The 19593-nt window shown below is 43.7% G+C and overlaps 2 protein-coding genes across 2 annotated transcripts; both read left to right on the forward strand.

Annotated features, from left to right (window-relative positions):
* Positions 1 to 10606: 10606 nt before the first annotated feature.
* Positions 10607 to 13183, forward strand: pde6hb (phosphodiesterase 6H, cGMP-specific, cone, gamma, paralog b). Its single transcript, XM_076751766.1, has 3 exons — positions 10607 to 10706; positions 12013 to 12170; positions 12280 to 13183. The coding sequence occupies exons 2-3, from the start codon at positions 12028 to 12030 to the stop codon at positions 12395 to 12397; spliced, it is 261 nt and encodes an 86-aa protein (XP_076607881.1). The 5' UTR covers positions 10607 to 10706; positions 12013 to 12027; the 3' UTR covers positions 12398 to 13183.
* Positions 13184 to 15238: 2055 nt separating this feature from the next.
* Positions 15239 to 19333, forward strand: LOC143333616 (retinoic acid-induced protein 3). The gene is made up of 4 exons (XM_076751744.1): positions 15239 to 15562; positions 16331 to 17535; positions 18290 to 18345; positions 18503 to 19333. The coding sequence occupies exons 2-4, from the start codon at positions 16398 to 16400 to the stop codon at positions 18590 to 18592; spliced, it is 1284 nt and encodes a 427-aa protein (XP_076607859.1). The 5' UTR covers positions 15239 to 15562; positions 16331 to 16397; the 3' UTR covers positions 18593 to 19333.
* The last annotated feature ends 260 nt before the right edge of the window (positions 19334 to 19593 follow it).

The raw sequence follows: 19593 nt of genomic DNA on the forward strand, positions 1-19593 counted from the left end.
TGCACCTCATCCTATCTCCAAAATACCAAGCATTCCTCTTAAATTTAGATAAACAGCACTTGAACATTAGAAGCCTCAAATTTTGGTTTCTCACCTCCTTAAAATACCGTATGATTGGGTATAGTCATGCAAGTGTTACGTGTACCTTAGTTCCCACAATTAGCTGTATGAAAGCATCTCTTCATGGATTCTCTTTAGAGACCATCCCTCAGAGTCTTGCATGTCTCTGGACTTTTACGCTATTAAGCTCAATGAGAGCATCACTGTTAGTGTGTCTCTCTGGAGCTTTCCTGACCTCCCCCTGACTGCCTGAGAGCTGCCAGCTAAGACTAGTAATGAGATATTAGCCCTGACAGTGGTAACTGGGGAGGGTTGCAACGTGCTATTCCCTAATCTCTTCTCCTCTTTTCTCTCTTCTCTCCGCGCACTGACTTAAGGTTTACTGTAGCATCTCTTCTTTACTCCTTTTCCTCTTTCCTCCTCCTTCATGTCGTTCTGCTGTTTTTCTCTCTTTCCCTCCGAGCTTGCCTCGTCTCTCTTCTTGGTTTCCTCTCACACCATCTTTCTCTGCTGTTGTGTGTCTGCACGTTGCAACAGTGTGAGTGGGTGAGGGACTAAAGTGAAGCTTCCACCTTGGCTCCACATGCCTACAGCTGGGATTTGGGTGCAGAGGAGGATGTCTAAGTTCACTGTGGTGTATAGGAAACTGAATATACCGTGGCAGAGCTGCTTCGGAGCCATTTGACAAACTGTACAAACATACAGCTATATGTCCCCATGGAGGCATCGATCTTGAATTCTTGCTGCTGTTTAAATAAAAAAGACTTAGCGCAGGATGGATGGCCTGATGTTAAAGGTTTTGGCATTTTAAGCATTTTTTAATATCAGGTTTTTGGAGCTATATTTTTCAGTTTGATAAGCCAAGAGGACTCTGTTGCGAATTAGATGGCGCAGATTTGATAAAACCTGTATTGTAACCATGGACAGATTATGAGACAAAGGGCCCCTGGGCACAGATGTGTCAAAGGCCACCACGTTAAAAAGGGTCAAGACTGAAATAAACACAAAAACTAACAAATTTTGTCGTCGGTTTGTAGTGTAGCTGTATTGCATCTCTTTGTGGATGAATGTGTCTGTGGCCATTGTGAATTTCTTCAAGGTCATTTTGCATCTCTATGCAATTGTTTTGTGCATCTTTGTGGTCATTTTGTGTCTCTTTTTAGTTGTTTTGTGTCTCTTTGTGTTCATTTTACATCTCTGTGATTGTTCAGCATGATTTTGGGTTTCTTACAGTGACATTTTGCCGGTGAAGCAGCTGTTGGTTGGAAAAAAAAAAAAAAAAAAAAAAAAGGCAGCATGTTCAGAATCACACGCTGTCTGTCTGACCCTTGTCCAAAACGTCCTGCTGCAAACGATCCACAGTGACACTCCTCTGCAGATATGATAGTAACTACTACAGCACACTACACAGAACATTCTAAGAAACCATTAAAGGAAGATCTGAGATTTTTGACTTTCCAACAATAAAACGTTAACAATAACTCCAAACAGACGCTCTGGTTGAGGGCCCTCTGACCCCCTGACCCCCTGGTCCTGTGTCCATGTACTTCTGTTCAGTAACTCACCTGTGAGTGTAACATTTCAGAGATAAACTCATGGACCAGATCCAAGTGTTCTGTCTGAGGTCACAGGATTTGTTTTCTAATTTAAAATGCTCGGCATGGTGTTTATTATTGCACAGCTCTCAACACATAGGATCTATAAGGTATATTACACTGCTTCCTGGGGTTTAATCACTGCCTGGAAGCGGCAATCACTGCATCACACTGTTGGAGACTTTGTGAAGTATTAATGAGTACATTACTACACTGCGTGCTGAAGATGGGATGCTTAGCTAGCCAAGGGCATATCCTGCCTCGTACGCATGGTACTGAATAATGATGCTGAACAGATTGTGAATTTATGGGCTACAACCAAAGACAAACACATAAATAAGCATTAATCTTGTTCATTAGCGGTATATCAAGTTACGCAGCAACAACAGGCACGAAAAGTGATCCAAACATGTGTGTGTGTGAGAGAGAAAAAGAGGGTGGAGAGAACTATGTGTGTTTTTTAAGAAATATGTTGAAGACATAAACAGATATTCTCATTAAAAGCTCTCAGGGTGTGTGCAGCAGACAAATAAGTCATCCATTTATTGTTAATGTTAAACATTTATGGCATTGAGCATCAGCTTACTCCTTCATGTTTTCTTAGGTTGGCTTTTTCATACAGTAAATATGTGGCTGTTGAAAATGTAAAAAAAAAAAAAAATAGTAATAAATAAGCTTTTCCCTTTTCATGTATCATTCCCTTTCATTCCAGTCCAGAAATGAATGCAGCATTTATCAGGTCTGCAGGCAGAGAGAAAGCACAGGAAACGTGCACAATGTCAAATTAAAGGGACCGGAGATGCAGGGAGCTGCAGGAGCGCTCGAGTCACACACTGTGGGTGATGGAAGACTGACACTGCAGAACATAAAATCACATCACATTGACTCAAAGGACTAATTTCCCCTCAGTGAGACTGTGTTTTATCGTTCCAGTGCTCAAAATCTCTAAGGGATGCCTCGGAGCACTTGCCACACTGAATAACCTTTTACTTCCTTACTTCTCCTCTATTCAACCCTCTTCCTTTAATCTTTTATTGCTCTTTTTCTGCATTATCCATCCTCTGTTGTGCTCCCACCTTTGGTTGCCTCGCAGGTTTTTGTAGCAGTGCAATGGACTGACTTTCAGGCAGCGCTGCTCTCCTGCCTGAGATGTGTGTGATATACAGGCAATGAGAAATCTAATTACAGCGAGAGCATTCATTCTTCTGACGTGTTACGCATGCCAACACAAAGGGACACACATTAATCCCTGACACGCTCCTCCTGTGTCCTCCTCTGTACACTGTGTGTACGCTCACATGAAAGCGTGTGTCTGACTTTGCTTGTGTGTATGCTTGAGCCTGATAAAATCATGCACTTGCGCCACAGTAGCCTGCATATGAGTGTGTGTTTTGTGCGCTTGCGTGTGTGTATTTCTGTCCCTGGGTTGCCTCAGCATCACCGGCCTCTATTAATTGCTATTAATGCCGTTTCCACTGCTTTCCAGCTCGTGTGAGCATCATCCACCTCCGCTATCCTGTCCTGTGTCATGACAACGTCAGGCTCTCTGATTTGGTGATATCCAATTAGTCTGTCCCTCAGAGGAGAAAAGGCTCACCGCTCCAATCTAATAAGTGTCCTCCCTTAATACCAGTGGAAGCCTTAAAGCCTAGATTACAGCTCCAGCTCCCTCTCTCAGCCTCACTCGATCCACTCGTCCCTCTCTTTTCAAATCCACTGTACCTCACTTTCACTGTTTCCGTCTCCTGTGCTCTCTGTCTTTCCAAGCCTTTCTCTCTTGCTCTACGCCCACTCTGAGCAGTTGGCTCGACTACTATCACTACGTGGGCATCCCAAAGTGTGGAGGGAGAGTTTTAGCTTTTCAGGAGGATGAAAAACCAAATGCTTCCCTCGTCAGGTCAATTTTATTCTGAGTCCACGTGATTATCTCTCTTATTTCTGAACAAATCTCGGCCCTTTTTGATTCCCACACCTCATGGATGATGTAGATGTTCCTAGGATTATGTATAAATGAGTTTTCACTGCAGCGAAGATACTGTCCGCTGTGCCCTTGGGAATTAAAATGTAAGCAAGTAGGGAAAACATATTATATGTCATTCATTTGTTATGCGCTTGAAGTCATGTAAAAATGCAGATGATGGATGCATAACAAATCTGTCCGTGCCTTCAACTACCTCCCTCTCTGCTCTGTGTATTATTTCATCTTCAAATAACGAGGAAGGCTGTGGAGGAAGCCTCTTTCTGTCCTCTCTGCTGGTCCATCTTTCTGGCACTTTCTAAGATTTTCTGTGCTCATCCCCTCAGCCGGTGTGATTGTCTCCTCAGTAAGACTCTTCAGTCATGTCGAGCCCCCCTCAATCTCATGTTTTCGCTGTTGCACTTCGTATGTATGAAATTTGATGTGGCCAAAAGATCTGCAGGGAGGTCTATTTCTCTGCCTGTTGTTCTGCAGCAGCTTTGAATTAGATCTGAATTGGATGGGCTGAATTTGCTCTCTGGCAAAGACTTAGATGACGAGATTGATAGCACTCTTATATGTGAGTAACCCTAAATCCTAAAAAAGCTGAACTACTCCTTTGGGATCAGGTGCTAATTAGTAAATGTCTGCATTCTGACATGTTAGACTAAGATGATGAATATCGTCAACATCATTATATTTTGATGCAACGTTGCACAACCAGTGAGGTAAAAGTTTTCCAATTCAGAAAATATCAGTAAAATCAATTTCTCATTTTGTCCTTGCTTTCAGTTCTGATTCATAACATACAGGTCAGGTTTCAACAAATGGCAATGCTGTGCAACATGAATCTCAATGTGTATTCTCCTGTTTTATATTCTGACTTTGCTATGGCTGCAGGATAGCTAAGTTGTCCACTGCCTCCTTCCTTTCCTTTTGCACAGTGTTTTCATTCCTGCCTCCAATGAAATATGGCACATTAATAATTGCACACCCACATACTTGCTGCTGCACATGTAGCTCGCAGCTCACCTCAGTGTGTGAGGCAAAAAATAACAGGATTTTATGGCTATGACTCCTCTGTGAAAAGTTCTGCATTTGTGCACCGTAATCGCAATTTTTTGAGGCTTGCCGAGAACTTTCAGAGGAAATCGGGGATAGTTTGGCGAAGTGCCAGCCAGATAATGACACTTTCACTGTAGCTACAAGGCATGGGCACACATGAGAATCAAAAGGGAAGACTGATTTTCTTCCCCCCAAAGTGGAAAGGAGTGCAAAAAATTCTAAATGACGAGCTTCAGTATGATGATATAGGAGCCATTTGTGTCTTGATACGACACCTCAGAACAGAAATCCTTCGCTGGGGAGAAGGCTCTGACTTTTTTGGAGCTATTTCTTTCCTACATGGACATACTGTATCTCTCTATGTGTATTTACAGATGATGGATTTTACAACCCAGATTCCAAAAAAGTTGGGATGCTGTGTAAAATATAAATGAAACATAAATGCATTTTGTTTAATTGGTGAGTGCTAGTTTAGATTGGAAGTAAAATGACTTTATTAATGCATTTTATATGATTTCAATTGACAGATATTCTATGGAAAAACAAGATGTGAAGGAAGGAGTGAAAACACAGTTCTGCAGAAGCACCCGTGCTCTGTGACGGAGGAAAAGAAGAATTAAACAGTTCCAGAAAATGTCTTGAGAAACGCCTCATGACGACAAACGACGTAAGCCTATGAAATGAGATTCAGGTCAATCTGCCCTTCAGAGAATTCTTCCCAGTGTCCAATTAGTTCAGCACACTGGCTTCTCAAAGTCTTACATAACATTGACACACAAAAGAGAATTCCCAGTGTCCCTGGAAAGATACCAAAAACAGAAATAGATTTTTTGCTGCAGCAATGAAAAGGACAAATTGACCATTTATTATTACAGTAAAAAGGCGCCAATGTTTGCTTGAAAAAAAGAAAGAAAAATATTAAAATAGGTTAACTCTCGCCCCTGAAAATTGTGATCAGTTTAAGCCTTTTGCAAGGCAAGTCGGTCAAATAAAGTTACGCATTACTGAAAATAGATGACCTTCGCCAGTATGCTGTCAACAGAATATGATGATTTATAAGAACAGAAATAACATATTCTTTAAATGCTTATTCAACAGCCGGGCGATACTAAGAAACTGAAATTTTGCTCTTAAACGGAAATATATCATTCATGGAAAAATCCTGTTAATCAAATCGAATGAAAATGAATATATTTACTACAGGCAAATCCACATATGCAAGAAATTTGCCAGTTGCCATGAAAGTAAAAGATTTAGGCTAAAACTGAAGGGATTTTGCACTTCAAAGCTTAAGGAAGCGCAGCTGATAGGAAATGGAAATGTATAATGTCCATGCATGAATGAGAAAAATCATTAGTCGGATTTGAAGTGAATTTCTGCAAGCCCTTTCATGGAATTTCAATCATGAGAGAGGGAGGGAGGGAGAGAGGGAGGGAGGCCTGTGGATACTGACTGAACTGGAATAAAGATGACTAATGCAAAAAAAAAAAAGAAAAAGAAAAAAGAAAAAAGGAAAAGAAAAGAAAAAAAAGCAGGTGTTAAGATTTTAATCTCATTTTAATGCAACAACAAGATCTCAGATTGAATGTTTACACAAATAATCAGAAGCAGCCAGATGTCGACTCCCATCTTGTAAGTCTTATTTTGAACTGGCTGCAGTCACAGTGTCTCATGTAAAACAGGAGCTCCTTGGGAGGAATCAGCTGCAACTGAATCATACACAGACCTACATGATCTGCATGTGATTGTTCATGAATTTTGATGTGACCACGAGTAATGCATCTTCGCTGGTTCAACTCAGCTCAATCAAACACATTCGGGACATGACTGTTGGTGCTAATGAAGGGCTATTGTAGTTTATTTGACGGGCCTGCAGGGGTATATCTGGAATTAAAAAAAAGGGTTGGGAACCACTGACTCAGTATATGAGTGTGCAGTGCTCAAGTCAAAGGTCAGTGTCTAGCAAGTGTTCAAATGGGATTAGGAAGCGTCTCGTGTTTAAAGTAGGCTGTATGTGATCTGCTGTACATTGCTGTCTGAACTGTCAACGTTAATAACGGTCCACCGCCACCACCTGACCTCATATTCACCAGCAAACCAGACAGTGTGAGCTCTATGACCCTATTCATATGGGGCAGACAGGTTATGACTGACATGTTAGGACACGTTCGGTTCATGACTATTATTAGTCAGTGTGCTACATTATGCACAGATAATGTAAACTGATCTTTTAACACTCACCCCTTGAAGGCTTGAAAGGTGGCTTTGCAGTTTGTCTTGAAAAGTGGTTCCGACGGTGATAAAACAGAACATCCATTAATACCTCTTGATTCCCTCCTCCAGCATAATCCACTTCTCTGCTGCTCCATATTCATACGCTGTGACAGTGTTGTTCTATGGCTGCATGCACTTCTTCTGTGTCACGCTCCTTCTCAAAGCTCTGATGGAAGCTGTGTGTTTAGCTGTACTTTTGCGTTTCTGCTGTGAAATATGAGGGTTTGGAGCGTACAGTCTCTCTCCACCCATAATTTAGCAGAGTTATCTTTATTAAGATCATTTCCTGTATCCTACAGTAACCACAAGCGCAGGCCACACCAAAGATGGGTCATTATTTAGCCATACAAAGCTGCTGGGAAAGCAGCTTATATTTCACCATTAGTGGATTCAGTGAGGAGATGACTGGACACTTAGTGGATGTTGATGTGTTTGGTGCCTAATACCCTAATTCTAGCTTTAAAAAAAAAATAAAAAAAATCTTCAAGCTGTTTGTCCTAATGGTCACGTTTTCCTATTTTTGGGGAGATGGCTTGGGATTCAAACATATAAATTTGTCTTGGACATAAAGCATGGGTTCAGCATCTGAGTTCAAAGAGGCACAGAGGTTCAGTCCTGTCTAGACCCTTTCTGATTTAAGAGAAAATTAAATGTGTTCACATGCCGAGAATAGTCACCTGTGGTCTCTCGAGTGAGACGCAAACCCCAAACTCCATACATCCCATAGCTCATATGAACTGTGTGCCTCCTCTGTTTATGGCGGCCCTTGAGCCAAAGAGCTTGGACGTAAAAAGAATATGATTTCCTTTGAAAACACACACACACACACACGCACGCACGCACACACACACACACACACACACACACACACACACACACACACACACACACACACACACTTCATGAGCTTCATGAAAGAACACATTTGTCACTTGAAGTCATTCTAACCTGATGTTTACATACTCTAAAATTCTGCCTGTGAAGCTGAACACATAACACACACACACACACACACACACACACACACACACACACACACACACACACACACACACACACACACACACACGCACACACGCAGCACTTCATATTGCTGCCCCTGTGTTATTTTTCAGTCCTGAGTCCCTTCGTTAATCTAATTAGCAGCCTAAGTATTAGCGTGCTGTACGCAGACGGAGGAAGGGTCGGCTCAAAGATTGACATATTGACCTACAATCCAGAGACGTCAACACTGCACAGACGTGCTGTACAGTTCAGTTCAGTTCATTGTTATTACCTTTAACTGTCGAAGAGTTTCTTAAGTCTGCACTGAAATGAGATGTCAACATTTTCAGCACACGGCCCAGAGTCAGTAGATCTGTGATGTGATGATCCTGATGGCACAGACCTGCTGCTCACTGTGGTTCTCCCTACTTACAGACTATTACAGCCTATATCTATGGTCTACTTTGTTTTGAGGCCAGCTCCTTCCTATATCCAACCTACATACTGTCAAAGAGGCTTTAGCCATTGTCCTGTCCTCTTTTTCGGCCGGGTGCCCATTTTACCCGAACAGACTGCCCTCAAAAACCCTGATGCTGATCAATGTGCAGCATGAGATCGACCCGAATCCCAAACCAGTGTATGAAATAGAAAATAATGAAGTCGCTTTGCAAAATAAATGAAGGTTTTCATTGCGAAGGGATGCTACATTCATCTTTGAAAAGTACCTTACCTTTCATCATCATGCTGAAAACCCAGATAACCCTAATCTCCACTTAATGAGCCTTGCTTCCATTTTCACTTGAATTAATGAGCTGGAGAGAATATATGACTGTAAAAGCTACAAACTGGGTAGATATTTAATAACTGTGATTAATAATTACAGCCATTAAGGATGTGGTTGTACTTAGGAGGGTTTTGCCTTCACCCCGTGGGGGCGTTTCAGGGAGGTGATTGCTCAACAAGTTGCTCATATTGTTACAAATTTTTATCTTTGGGTCATTCAATTCGATGCTAATTAGCTTTTAGCTCGAGTGTCATGTACAGTGTGTCGGTAGCTTGATGTGATGCTGCCATCTTGGCTTTGATTCCCATGACAATGTATTGAATATATCTAAGAAGTCAAGATAGACTGCAAGGTAAGAAATAAATGCATGAATGGAGGAAATGTAAAAAAGAATGAAAAAAGGAAGCAGCACCATCAATCGAACGATATAAATCAGATGACTGATCTGAAGAAAGGCGACCGGGGCCTTCTGTGTGGAGTTTGCATGTTTCACTGTGTCTGTGTGAGCCGGTATTAAAGCCTGTAAATGTTTCTCGAATTTCAAAAGATGGAATTTAGACAAGAATGTCTGCTTACGCAACTTCCCTTCAGCGCTCTGTGGTTGTGTCATGGCTTTTTCTCAGTATTTGTCCCGCTTCCAAACCAGCTAATCCAGGATCCTCCCTTTAGTTCAACATTTTCCACACACGCAGGCCAAATCGATTTCACTCAAGCGTAGATGTCGAATTCTGATCTTTTCCTCACGCAGGAGATGATGATGATGAATGATGATGATGTTACAGATCAGGCCAGGCACGTATACACCCTAAACTCTTGTCAGTTAACCTCGTTTGTTCATTAAATACAGGCAATAAAATGAAAAAACTATCACTATAAGAAGAACTATGTGAGGCATATTCGTTCAGTGTGAAGGCGTTTCCTCCCACAACCAAATGCAAAACACTGTCAGAACCAAAGCAGTTGTTTGAATTTGGTCTTCTAGATCTATGACTGGTGTTTATCAGTTTAATTACTGTAGCACAGGCCCTCGCAAAGCGGCCGCAGTGCTCTCTCGCAGTGAAGGTGCCAAACCCATGCTGTGAAGCTTAGACACAAATAGACATGTAATTAACTCTCATTTGGAAGGAATACTTGGGAACTGAGGTGTGCTTAAAGCTGAAAGTGAAAAAAATGACAAACCTTTTGACTTGTCATGTGTAGTCGATGGTAGAACAAGTTCATCTGTATTTTTTGGTAGAACAATGAGAACATTTGTACATCTGGAAATATCCAGCAGCTTGGCCCTTCAGCTCAGAGCAGAAACCTGATTAAAGCAGCAGTTAATCAAAAACATTTAAGAATTAAGAACTCAAAATATCCTCTAACTCACAATCCAAACGCGCAACTGCTATTATAGGAGGAGGACGCGACTTGTTTTCATCACAGTCACAAGTTACGAATGTAATGTTGTTCCTCGAAGGATACTTGAAATGTTGAAATATTAAAAATTCAAGTAAGAGTTTACTTATTGTTTAACTGGTGGCTACACAGGACCAACAGTGAACAACATCCCACATGTGAAACCAGCATCTCACATGGACCTGAAACGGGACCAGCAGGTCGTCTCCTCTAAAGCTAAATGCAGGCGTGCTGAGGTTTAGAGGGATAAGCCCGATCAAATCCTTCCAGATTGATCTTTGACACTGTCTACCCAGTAGGCTGCACCGCCTCCCCAGCCACAGCAGGTGCGGGAGGGCAGCGGTGGGTGGGGTGATGGCAACAAGGACACTTGGGATTCAGGGAGGGGAGGAGGGGGACAAGGTGCTGGCTTGGTGGAGAAGTTTGGCTGACCTTTTCCGGTGACCATGTGACTGGAAAGAGGAGGATGTGGGGATTAGAGATGATATAAAAGCACAACACAGGCGACGCACTATACAAACTCAAGAAGAAGAAAGAAGCAGCTCTGAGCGGAGATTGGCGGTGGCCTTTAGGATATCCATAACAACAGGTGAGAACAAACTCTGGCTTTCTAATGGATTCATTCAAATTTACAGTCGACCTTCATTTAACAGCTGCTGATTCTACAACTTGATGATGTTTCCATGGTGCCAAATTGGCAATAGTAACTACTTGTGGACTGGTTAATGCTAAAAATGAGTCATGTCTGCACTGAGCTAATAGACAGAGGAGAATGCAAGAATTCAGATGAGGATGAGTTAGACTTGGATGATGACGATGGCTTTAATGCAGGTATGCGTTTGTGCATTGTTAGCTAAAACTGACACAAGGAACATCTAGAATGACAGTCACAAGGGATTTGAACATGAGTGAAGACTATAACATTTTCTATCCTGTGCTAGCAAGGTGCTTTGATGTTGCAGTTTCAATGGCTAGAAGTGGATAGCAAACTATCAAATTGTAGGTTTAAGTGTTGATGCAGCCAAGACCAGAAATGCAATAGTTAAAAAACAACAGTCTTAAAAGGCGTGAATAGCAACTTAGAGGAGGGAACAGGTGTGTGTAAAGAGGATTGACTTTAAGGGCAACCATCACAGCGACAGATGGCTAACAACACGTTGGGCAGCGTCTCCACAGCTCAGCTTCACAGATCTCTACACATGAGAGCAGAAAGGTGGAGCCTCTGTGACCCTGTCCGGTCTACATCTGCTGCGGCTGATGCAGACGGCGCACACGTTTGAGTTATATAACGTGCCAAACAAGGGTGTTTTCCCACCTTTGTCAAATTGCCTTAACGGGATTACCAGTGTCAGCAGTCAGAGGAAGAGGGGTGAGAACTAGATCTGAGGAAGGATACTGCTTAAGATCGGGTTTGAGATGAGGACAGGCAGCAGAAAAGTTCATGTTTTGATACTTGCAGGTTGATGCAGCAGCGCTAGGTGAACAACAGACCTGGGTAATAGAAGTTTACTGATGATGTGACTGTGATAGATAATTTATTATTTCAATGTTTGATATCTAAACTACCAAACACCAACATCATGTAAAAGTTCAAGGTTGGCATCCCTGTTCAAGAAGGGCAATTAGTCCACTGCAGATCAGAGTGGGATTACAGCTAATCTGTCTATTTAAACTAATCTGCATAATCTCCACTGGCTGGCTTTGGGAGGTGGAAGGAAACAGGATTAACAGAGGGCAGCAGAGAGAGAGAGAGAGAGAGAGCGAGAGAGAGAGAGAGAGGGCGGGGGGCTGAGGACTGAAGAGAAGAAGGCAGAGGAAGCTGCAAGAGAAAACCATGATCTCTCAGGAAATGCATGTGCAATGACACTTTTCCAAAAATGTCTTCTGTCTTCCAGTCGTCCTCATCTGAAATGAACGCCAGCCCCCCCGCAGGAAGCGCCCTGGCCCCTGGTGGAGCCACTGGCCCCACCACACCCAAGAAGGGACCACCCAAGTTCAAGCAGAGGCAGACTCGCACATTCAAGAGCAAGGCCCCCAAACCAGGCCAGAAGGGGTAAAAAACATTTGCATTACATTTATATACATATGCATTAAATGCAAACAGTCAAATCAGATCATGTTCAGTAACCACAGTCACTCACCTGCCTGTTTCTCTTCTCCAGCTTTGGTGACGATATCCCCGGCATGGAGGGTCTTGGCACAGACATCACGGTGGTGTGCCCATGGGAAGCCTTTGGTGACATGGAGCTCAGCGACTTGGCCAAATACGGCATCATTTAAACCTGCTGCCTCCTGCCTTCCTTGCCTGCCTGTACCTCTCCTAAGTCTAATCCTCTCCACCCTGCCTTCTCTCCACCTCAGCTTGGCACGCCATGATAAGGCTGCCGGCAAACCCCCTAATGCCCTCTCGTCTATCTACCTCATGCTTCACTCCACTCAGCGGATGGAAAGCATAAGAATGTTCTTATTTTTATATTATTATCACATGATACTGTGTATATTCTATATATATTTAAAATGAGAAGACGAGAAAAAGAACTCCACCTACCTTACTCCCTTTCCCTTCATCCATCTACCGTAGTCTTCTCCTGACTTCTCCTCCCTCCTCATCTGGACTCCCCTCTCTCCCTCTGCCACTCCTAACCCACGGCAATGGACGCAAGCAAAACACTAGTTAATACTAGCCTGTATTTGCTTCTAGCTGTCTGTTAAAATGTAAATATTTTATTCTCAGAGTTCAACCTTTTTACCTTGTCTTCCATCCTACCTTTTGTACTTCCTCCCTCTTTTATTTTGCATTGTATTTTCTATTCCTTGTGCGCAAGGTTACTGTAAACACCAAGGGATGCGAGGAGAGCGTGTAATATGCTGTAATGGTGACAACGACAATGCACTTTCACACGATCGTGGAGGATGAAATCCCTTTTGTCCCAACTCTCTCTCTCCTTGCTGCTATCTGAACCCACGCCCCTCCTTAGAGAAACCAATGACATAAATGGTTTGCGTTGCAAGCACTGTGAACTGGTATGTCCTGATAGACGCAGTAAAATGTGTTTATTTTGAGTACTCGTGTTGTCCGTCTCTTTCTTTTCTGGAACACTTAATAAAAGTTAAAAAGAGAAGTGAAAGCATGTCAAACAAAGGGAAACAATCATGATTTGAAATCACTGATAAAGACCTTGGATGAGGAACGACATGACATCATTTTCCAGCAGTCATCTAACTCAAATTGATGACATTCCTCCTTCTGTGTCTTAACCACAATGCTGTCTGAGTACATCTAATAGCAATTAAAGCTCATTTTAAGGCTTCCTGAAATCAACACACTCCCACGAGGCTTTTAGTTGGAAATGGAAAACAAATTATGGTGTTCGCCTTTGCAAATGTCACATAACAAGTCATTCCTCTCATCTCACAATGAAAATAAATCCAGATCTGCTGGTCGGTCTACTAAGTATGAGATCGAGCTCCAACTGTGCACTAAAGTCAGTCTCTTACTATATTCAGACAGTTAGGAGTTGTGATGAAAAGGATATTCTAGACATTATATAGAACAATGTAAAACTTTTCTACTGATGAACACCCCCGTATAACAAGTCTTAAGCCATTCTAGCAGCATGTTAGCATGCTGTGTTAAGCTGTATTTAGAAACAATGTTGCTTTGAGCTAATCATCAGCATGCAAAGACTATGCTAACATGTTGATGTTCAGCAGGTGTTACACATACTAAACCTCAGCATGTTACCATTGTCATTTCCAGGGGTCACTATCTTTGTTACGCATGTTAGCATGCTAACATTCGGTAATTAACATCAAACACGATGTACAGTTGGTGCTGATGGGAACGTCATCGGTTTTGTAGGCATTTGGTCATAAAGTAATGGGTAAACTGAAATTTTGACTTGACGGTGGTGCTGCATGAAAGATATGAATGTCTGTACCGTACCGTGTATCGTTAGAGCACATCCTGTAGAGGCAATGAACGTATTAACGAACCCTCCTCTAGTTGTTGAGATGCTTCAGTCTGGACCAAAGTGGTGGGCCGACAGACTGACAGACTACAGACCTTCCACACTCCTGCCGCTGGCGCGGCTGAGAAGACCAGGAATAGAAAGAACAGAAATGGTTTGGAAAAACAAGACTTAAAATTCACCACAGAAACACGACGTCCTTCAGCACAGTCCATCAACAACTTTTCCCAGAGACCTTGGGTTGCTATGGTTTCTCTTTCCAAATAATGATCTGGTATCAATGCGTGACTGATTGTCTTTACGCAAATGTTTCCTTTCTTTCATATTCAGCCCAACCTAATGACAGCGACAGAGAGCGGAGACGCCGTGATTGTTTTGGGATACTAAAAATAAATGATGTCATGCTTGAATTCCTCCGGCATTAACCGACACATCTGGGAGACTTTAGTTTCAGTGCCTCATATTTTCGGCGGACGGACATTAATGTGGTTGCACACCACACACTCATACATGTGCACAGTATTTGCTCCTGTGACAAACAACTTGACGAGTCGAAAGATAAATCTCTGTCCTTCTGGGTTTTACACCAGAGTGAATTTAGAGTTAAAGAGTGACTTAAGATTCACCTGAACACACCCTTTAAGCTCCGTACTTGTACAGACATGAGCTGCGGTGTTACGTATGGGCTTGTAAAAGACAACAGTCGAAAGCACTCAGTATTCTTGACGCAACACCCCTGCAGCCAACTCAACGATTCCAAATGTTGTTGCTGTGATTTACCAGTAACTAAGGTGATGGCTGCTCCTGTCCTGTATCCCGGTGAGACTGGGATGAGTCAGCTGTGCTCTTACCATAACTCCCCTGCAACAGTGTGCTTCTCACCCCTTCTGAGTATGTCTTTCACATGACAGGATGTCTCACATTTGATCCAGATTCTCCCAATAAAGCACATGATAAGTAGCAACTGGATGCAAATACTTATGGGAAATGGAAATTCATGAAGAGGGAGGGGTGAACGCTCTGTCCCTGTGTGTGTGTGTGTGTGTGTGTGTGTGTGTGTGTGTGGATCGTCACCTCCAGGTGTGTGAACCCCACCTATTATCTGAGGGAGGGTCAGAGAGAAAGGGATCTGAAAGGAAGGTATGAGTAGGGATGCAACTTTCTTTGCTCTCCCCAGACGTCTTGATACGAGGTGAAAACCATCCTCTTTCCAAGGGACTTCAGACCTCGACGACTTCATCGCTCCCCACTCTTGCTCACCTTGTGCTCCTCGTGTTACCTCGGGCCGATAAAGACATGGACACGTCCTCAGGATAGGAGGTGCGTGGACTTCAAACTAAGCGGCTGCTGAAGCTCCAAATATCCAAGTCTTTATTGCAACGCTTCCAGGCGAGCTTCAGATCCAGACTTTTTGGAGCGGGACTGAGAGGTGGAATCTGGGAAGTGTTTAGACTCACATCCCAAAGGATAAGCGGTAAGTTCCTCTGTTTCTAGAAAGGTCTGGTCCAGCTGGAGTTGACCTCTTATTGTGAGATGTAGCTTTAACTTTTCAAGTCAAGGTCACCAAACGTTCTTTAGAATAACAACATTTCTGGAATTTATGTACACTCTTTGCTATGAGTTTGTCGGCCATGCCCTTACGTTAAAGTAGAAATAATGTCTAAAAATAAATCTGTTCCCCTCCTGTATGATTTCCTCCACAAATATAGGCCAGTGTGGGGGCAAAGTTGAGAGCCTGGGTCATATTTATCAGGTGATAAGCCTCCAAAAGGTCATATTTGAATCTGTGACGCCGAAACAAAGGCTCTGCTATGGGGCTGGAGGAAGTGAAAATCAGCTATCAAGACTGAATATCTCGGACTGTCTGTCCCTCACAGCCGGTCTGTGCTGCAAATAAACCCCAAATCCATGTCTGTGTCGGTGGTAACAGAGAAGTTACATTTCATGTCCATTGCTCTGTCCCAACCTCACCTTCAGGTTGCAGTTGTTTTTTACTCCATTCTCGGCTCAGGCTAACACACTCCCCAGCCTTGTTCTGGCATGTTTATGCACTGCCTCCTCCTGCTCTCTTCACTCTAACTGTCAAACCGCTCTCCCCTCTTTCTTTTCGACGCTGCGACCTCTTGTCTTATCCTGCCTTTTGTTTCTGCACTGCCAGTCAATACGCTGTTAAAGTATTTAGGGAAACTCGTACAACTCTTTGGTGGTGTTGCCGTCAAGTATTTTGTGATTTTTGTTTCAGGAGAAAAGAGCTTCCATATCAAAGGACGTTTAAAAGGAAGGACTGAATCCCCGCGTGGATCCCAAAAATGAAAATGGCCTTTTTATCTGGCAAATCCCTTTTTCCGCTCCTCCTCCTCTTCTTCTATGGCCCTCTCAGCAGTCTATGCCAGTCAGCCAACAGCAGCTCAATCAATCCCACAACCAACACCCCAACCACCACCTCCTCTCCTTCCTCAAATGACACCTCCCTGTCACGCGTGCCGGGCTGTGGCAAAGGACTGCACCCCATCTATAGGTACCTGTGTGACCGGAGGGCAGCTTGGGGTATTGTACTGGAGACCCTGGCCTCTTCAGGCTTCCTGCTCAGCATGGGTCTCCTCTTAGGCCTGCTGCTCTGGTCCCTGTGGATCTGTATTTCCTCAAAGCAACAACGCAGCGGCATCGGAGGCACGGTGGCCTGTATGTCCATGTTCTTGTTGGCCACAGCTGGGATCTTCGCCACCACCTTCTCCTTCATCATCCGTCTCACCCCTCAGACCTGCCCCACCAGGCTCTTCCTCTTCAGCGTGCTCTTCTCCCTGGCTTTCTCCTGCCTGCTGGCCCGCTGCCTCGCTCTGCTGGGCTTCGCGGCTGCCCGGGGCTGGGGGGAACCCGCCCTGGCCCTGGGGCTCTTCACCGTGCAGGTCATCATCTCAACCCAGTGGCTGATCCTCGTGCTGGTCCGTGACAAGAACCCTTGCGAGTACAGCCAGGAGGAATTTGTCATGCTGCAGATCTACGTGCTGTGCCTCCTGGCGTTCAGCTTGATCCTCTCCTTGCACTTCCTGTGCCGCTCCTGCTTCACATACAGCTACAGCTACACAGGGGCCGGCTACCTGCAGGGGAGGGCACAGGCCACACTGCTCTTCCTCACACTGTTGGTCTCCGCCTGCATCTGGGTGGTGTGGATCACTATGCTCGTCAGGGGAAACCCCGAGCTGGGCCGTCGACCGCGATGGGATGACCCGGTGCTCAGCATCGCCTTGGTGGCAAATGGTTGGGTGTTACTGATGGGGCACGGGTTGTCCCAGGTCGCCTTCCTTTGCAGGGGGGAGGCCAGGTCCAAGGATATCCCTCTGAGCTTTGCAGGCTGGACCAGCCCCAGTGCTGATATCCCAGGACTGAACAGCCCGAAGGAAGGGAAAGAAAACGGGAGCTTTGAGACGGATGGCGACAACAAGAGAGGTGAGAAGCTGTCCTCATTAGCCAAACTGAGTGCTAATTGAAAGGCTGTTAATTATGCTTAGGGGCAGAGACAGACAAGGACAAGAGCAGTGCAGCTAACAATTATTTTCAATATTCTTTCATGTGCTGATTATTTCCTCGATTAATCTACTATTTTGGTCTATAAAATAGATGAGAAAAAGGGGAAATTTCTCAGCCAAAGGGGACGTTTTCACATTGTTTGTTTAGTCCAATTTACTGTCACACAGGACTAAGTGATCCATTATCTAAATAGTTGCCAATTAATTTTCTGTTGGTTGTGTAATTGATTCATCAAACAGTTTATTCAGCTGTAAAAAAACAACAGTAACATCTATAATGTTTATCTATAGGTTGCTAACATTAGCCACCATAAGCTAGTGGTCATACCAGACCAAAACAGCCTGTAGCAGCAAAACCTTTGAGTGTATTAAACTGAGCTCTGGTTTGTTTTCCTTGCTTCAAAGGAGTTTTTGTCCTCCTGTACAAATAACAGATCAGCTAAAATGTATAAATCCCATCTGACTAATCAAAGTCTGGCCAGTAATTACAGAATCACTGGACGACATTCTCTGTGATGAAACTTAACTCCAAGCCAAAACGAATATGAAGCTGGTGTCTAACATCACAGAACAGACTCCGTCATCAGTCAGCTCAGCTCTGTGTGGGCCTACATGATGAACGGTATATGATAATTAACAATAATTAGCTAACTGTATCGTGTGACTCCCTGCAGGCAGGAGAGCTGAGCCATCGCTGCGATCACCCTACGAGTCTGGATTCTCCATGACAGTGAGTAATAAACTATTAGGATTAACAATCTGATTCCACATGCTGCAATTAAGCGGCGTGACCATTCACTATTGGACACAATTATGGCTAAGTCACACTGTAAGGTTAATGACAGCACAGTGATGAATGTGTGATCATATGTTTCTGTGTGTTTCAGGAAATCGATCCTGACAAAGATTTCTCCATCCCTCGTCCTCAGGCGACCAACTACAGAGAACCTTATGATGAATATTACGGACACAATTAAAATCACGCTCATAATGGTTCTTCCACGCTCACGCACACTGCACATAAACTGATATATACCAAAACCAAAGCTGAGGGTGAACTCATGCACTAATCTGTACTTAAAGCATTTGGCACAAAAATATGTTTTTCTGTTTTACGCTTTACTGTTGAAAGAAATGTTATTTCAAATCTGCCATGGGGATGTAAAATCCTCCAAAAGAAGAAAGAAGGCTCAGCAGTGACTCATCTGCTTGAGTTTCATCATCGAGGCTGGATGGGTTCAAACAGTCCAGCTTTCTTCTGGCGGGAAATCCACATCACAAATGCTGAGTGCAAGTGAGTCTGGTGTGTGTGTGTGTGTGTGCATGCACATTGTGTGCTAGTCTAAGATGGTATATAATAGCCCTGAGGTGATAGAAGAGGCGTGAAACTGTCACTCTGAAGGTGCCAAACTGCTGAGCAGAGGCATCTGTGAATGGTAGAGAGGAGGGATGTTAGGAGGGGGAGAGAAGAGGAGATCCGATGAGACAAGACAGGAGACCTGTCAGCACTGTGGAGGCTTGTGCCATCGCTGATTAACATCTTCATATTCAAAGTTACATTACAGTTTCTGGGTCCCGTCAGTGCTGCTGCCCCAAAAACAGAGATGTGCTCTGTGTGCGTAGAAAGATACGAGGTCAACAAGCTACGCGTCTTTCAGCGACACATGTTCTGATGATTTCCTGCACATATTTGTGACGTGTTATCAATAAAATCTATAACAGCCCAGATTTGTTTGTCATATTCTCAAAGCCCAACCTTTGCATCTCCCACTCACAATCTGTACAGATGGCACACCAAAGGCCAATTACTCTCTCAACCAGATTCAGAGCCATGCCTCCAGGCACCTGCTGCAAACTAGCAGCCCAACCACACAGAGCAGGGGTGCATTGCCACCATATAACCACCAGGGGGCAATGTCTAGGCATAGCCGTTGATCCTAGATTGCTCAGGGAGGATGAGGCGAAACCAGAAGTCTGA

This window comes from Chaetodon auriga, chromosome 16, assembly GCF_051107435.1.
Source record: "Chaetodon auriga isolate fChaAug3 chromosome 16, fChaAug3.hap1, whole genome shotgun sequence".
Classification (NCBI taxonomy): Eukaryota; Metazoa; Chordata; class Actinopteri; order Chaetodontiformes; family Chaetodontidae; genus Chaetodon; species Chaetodon auriga.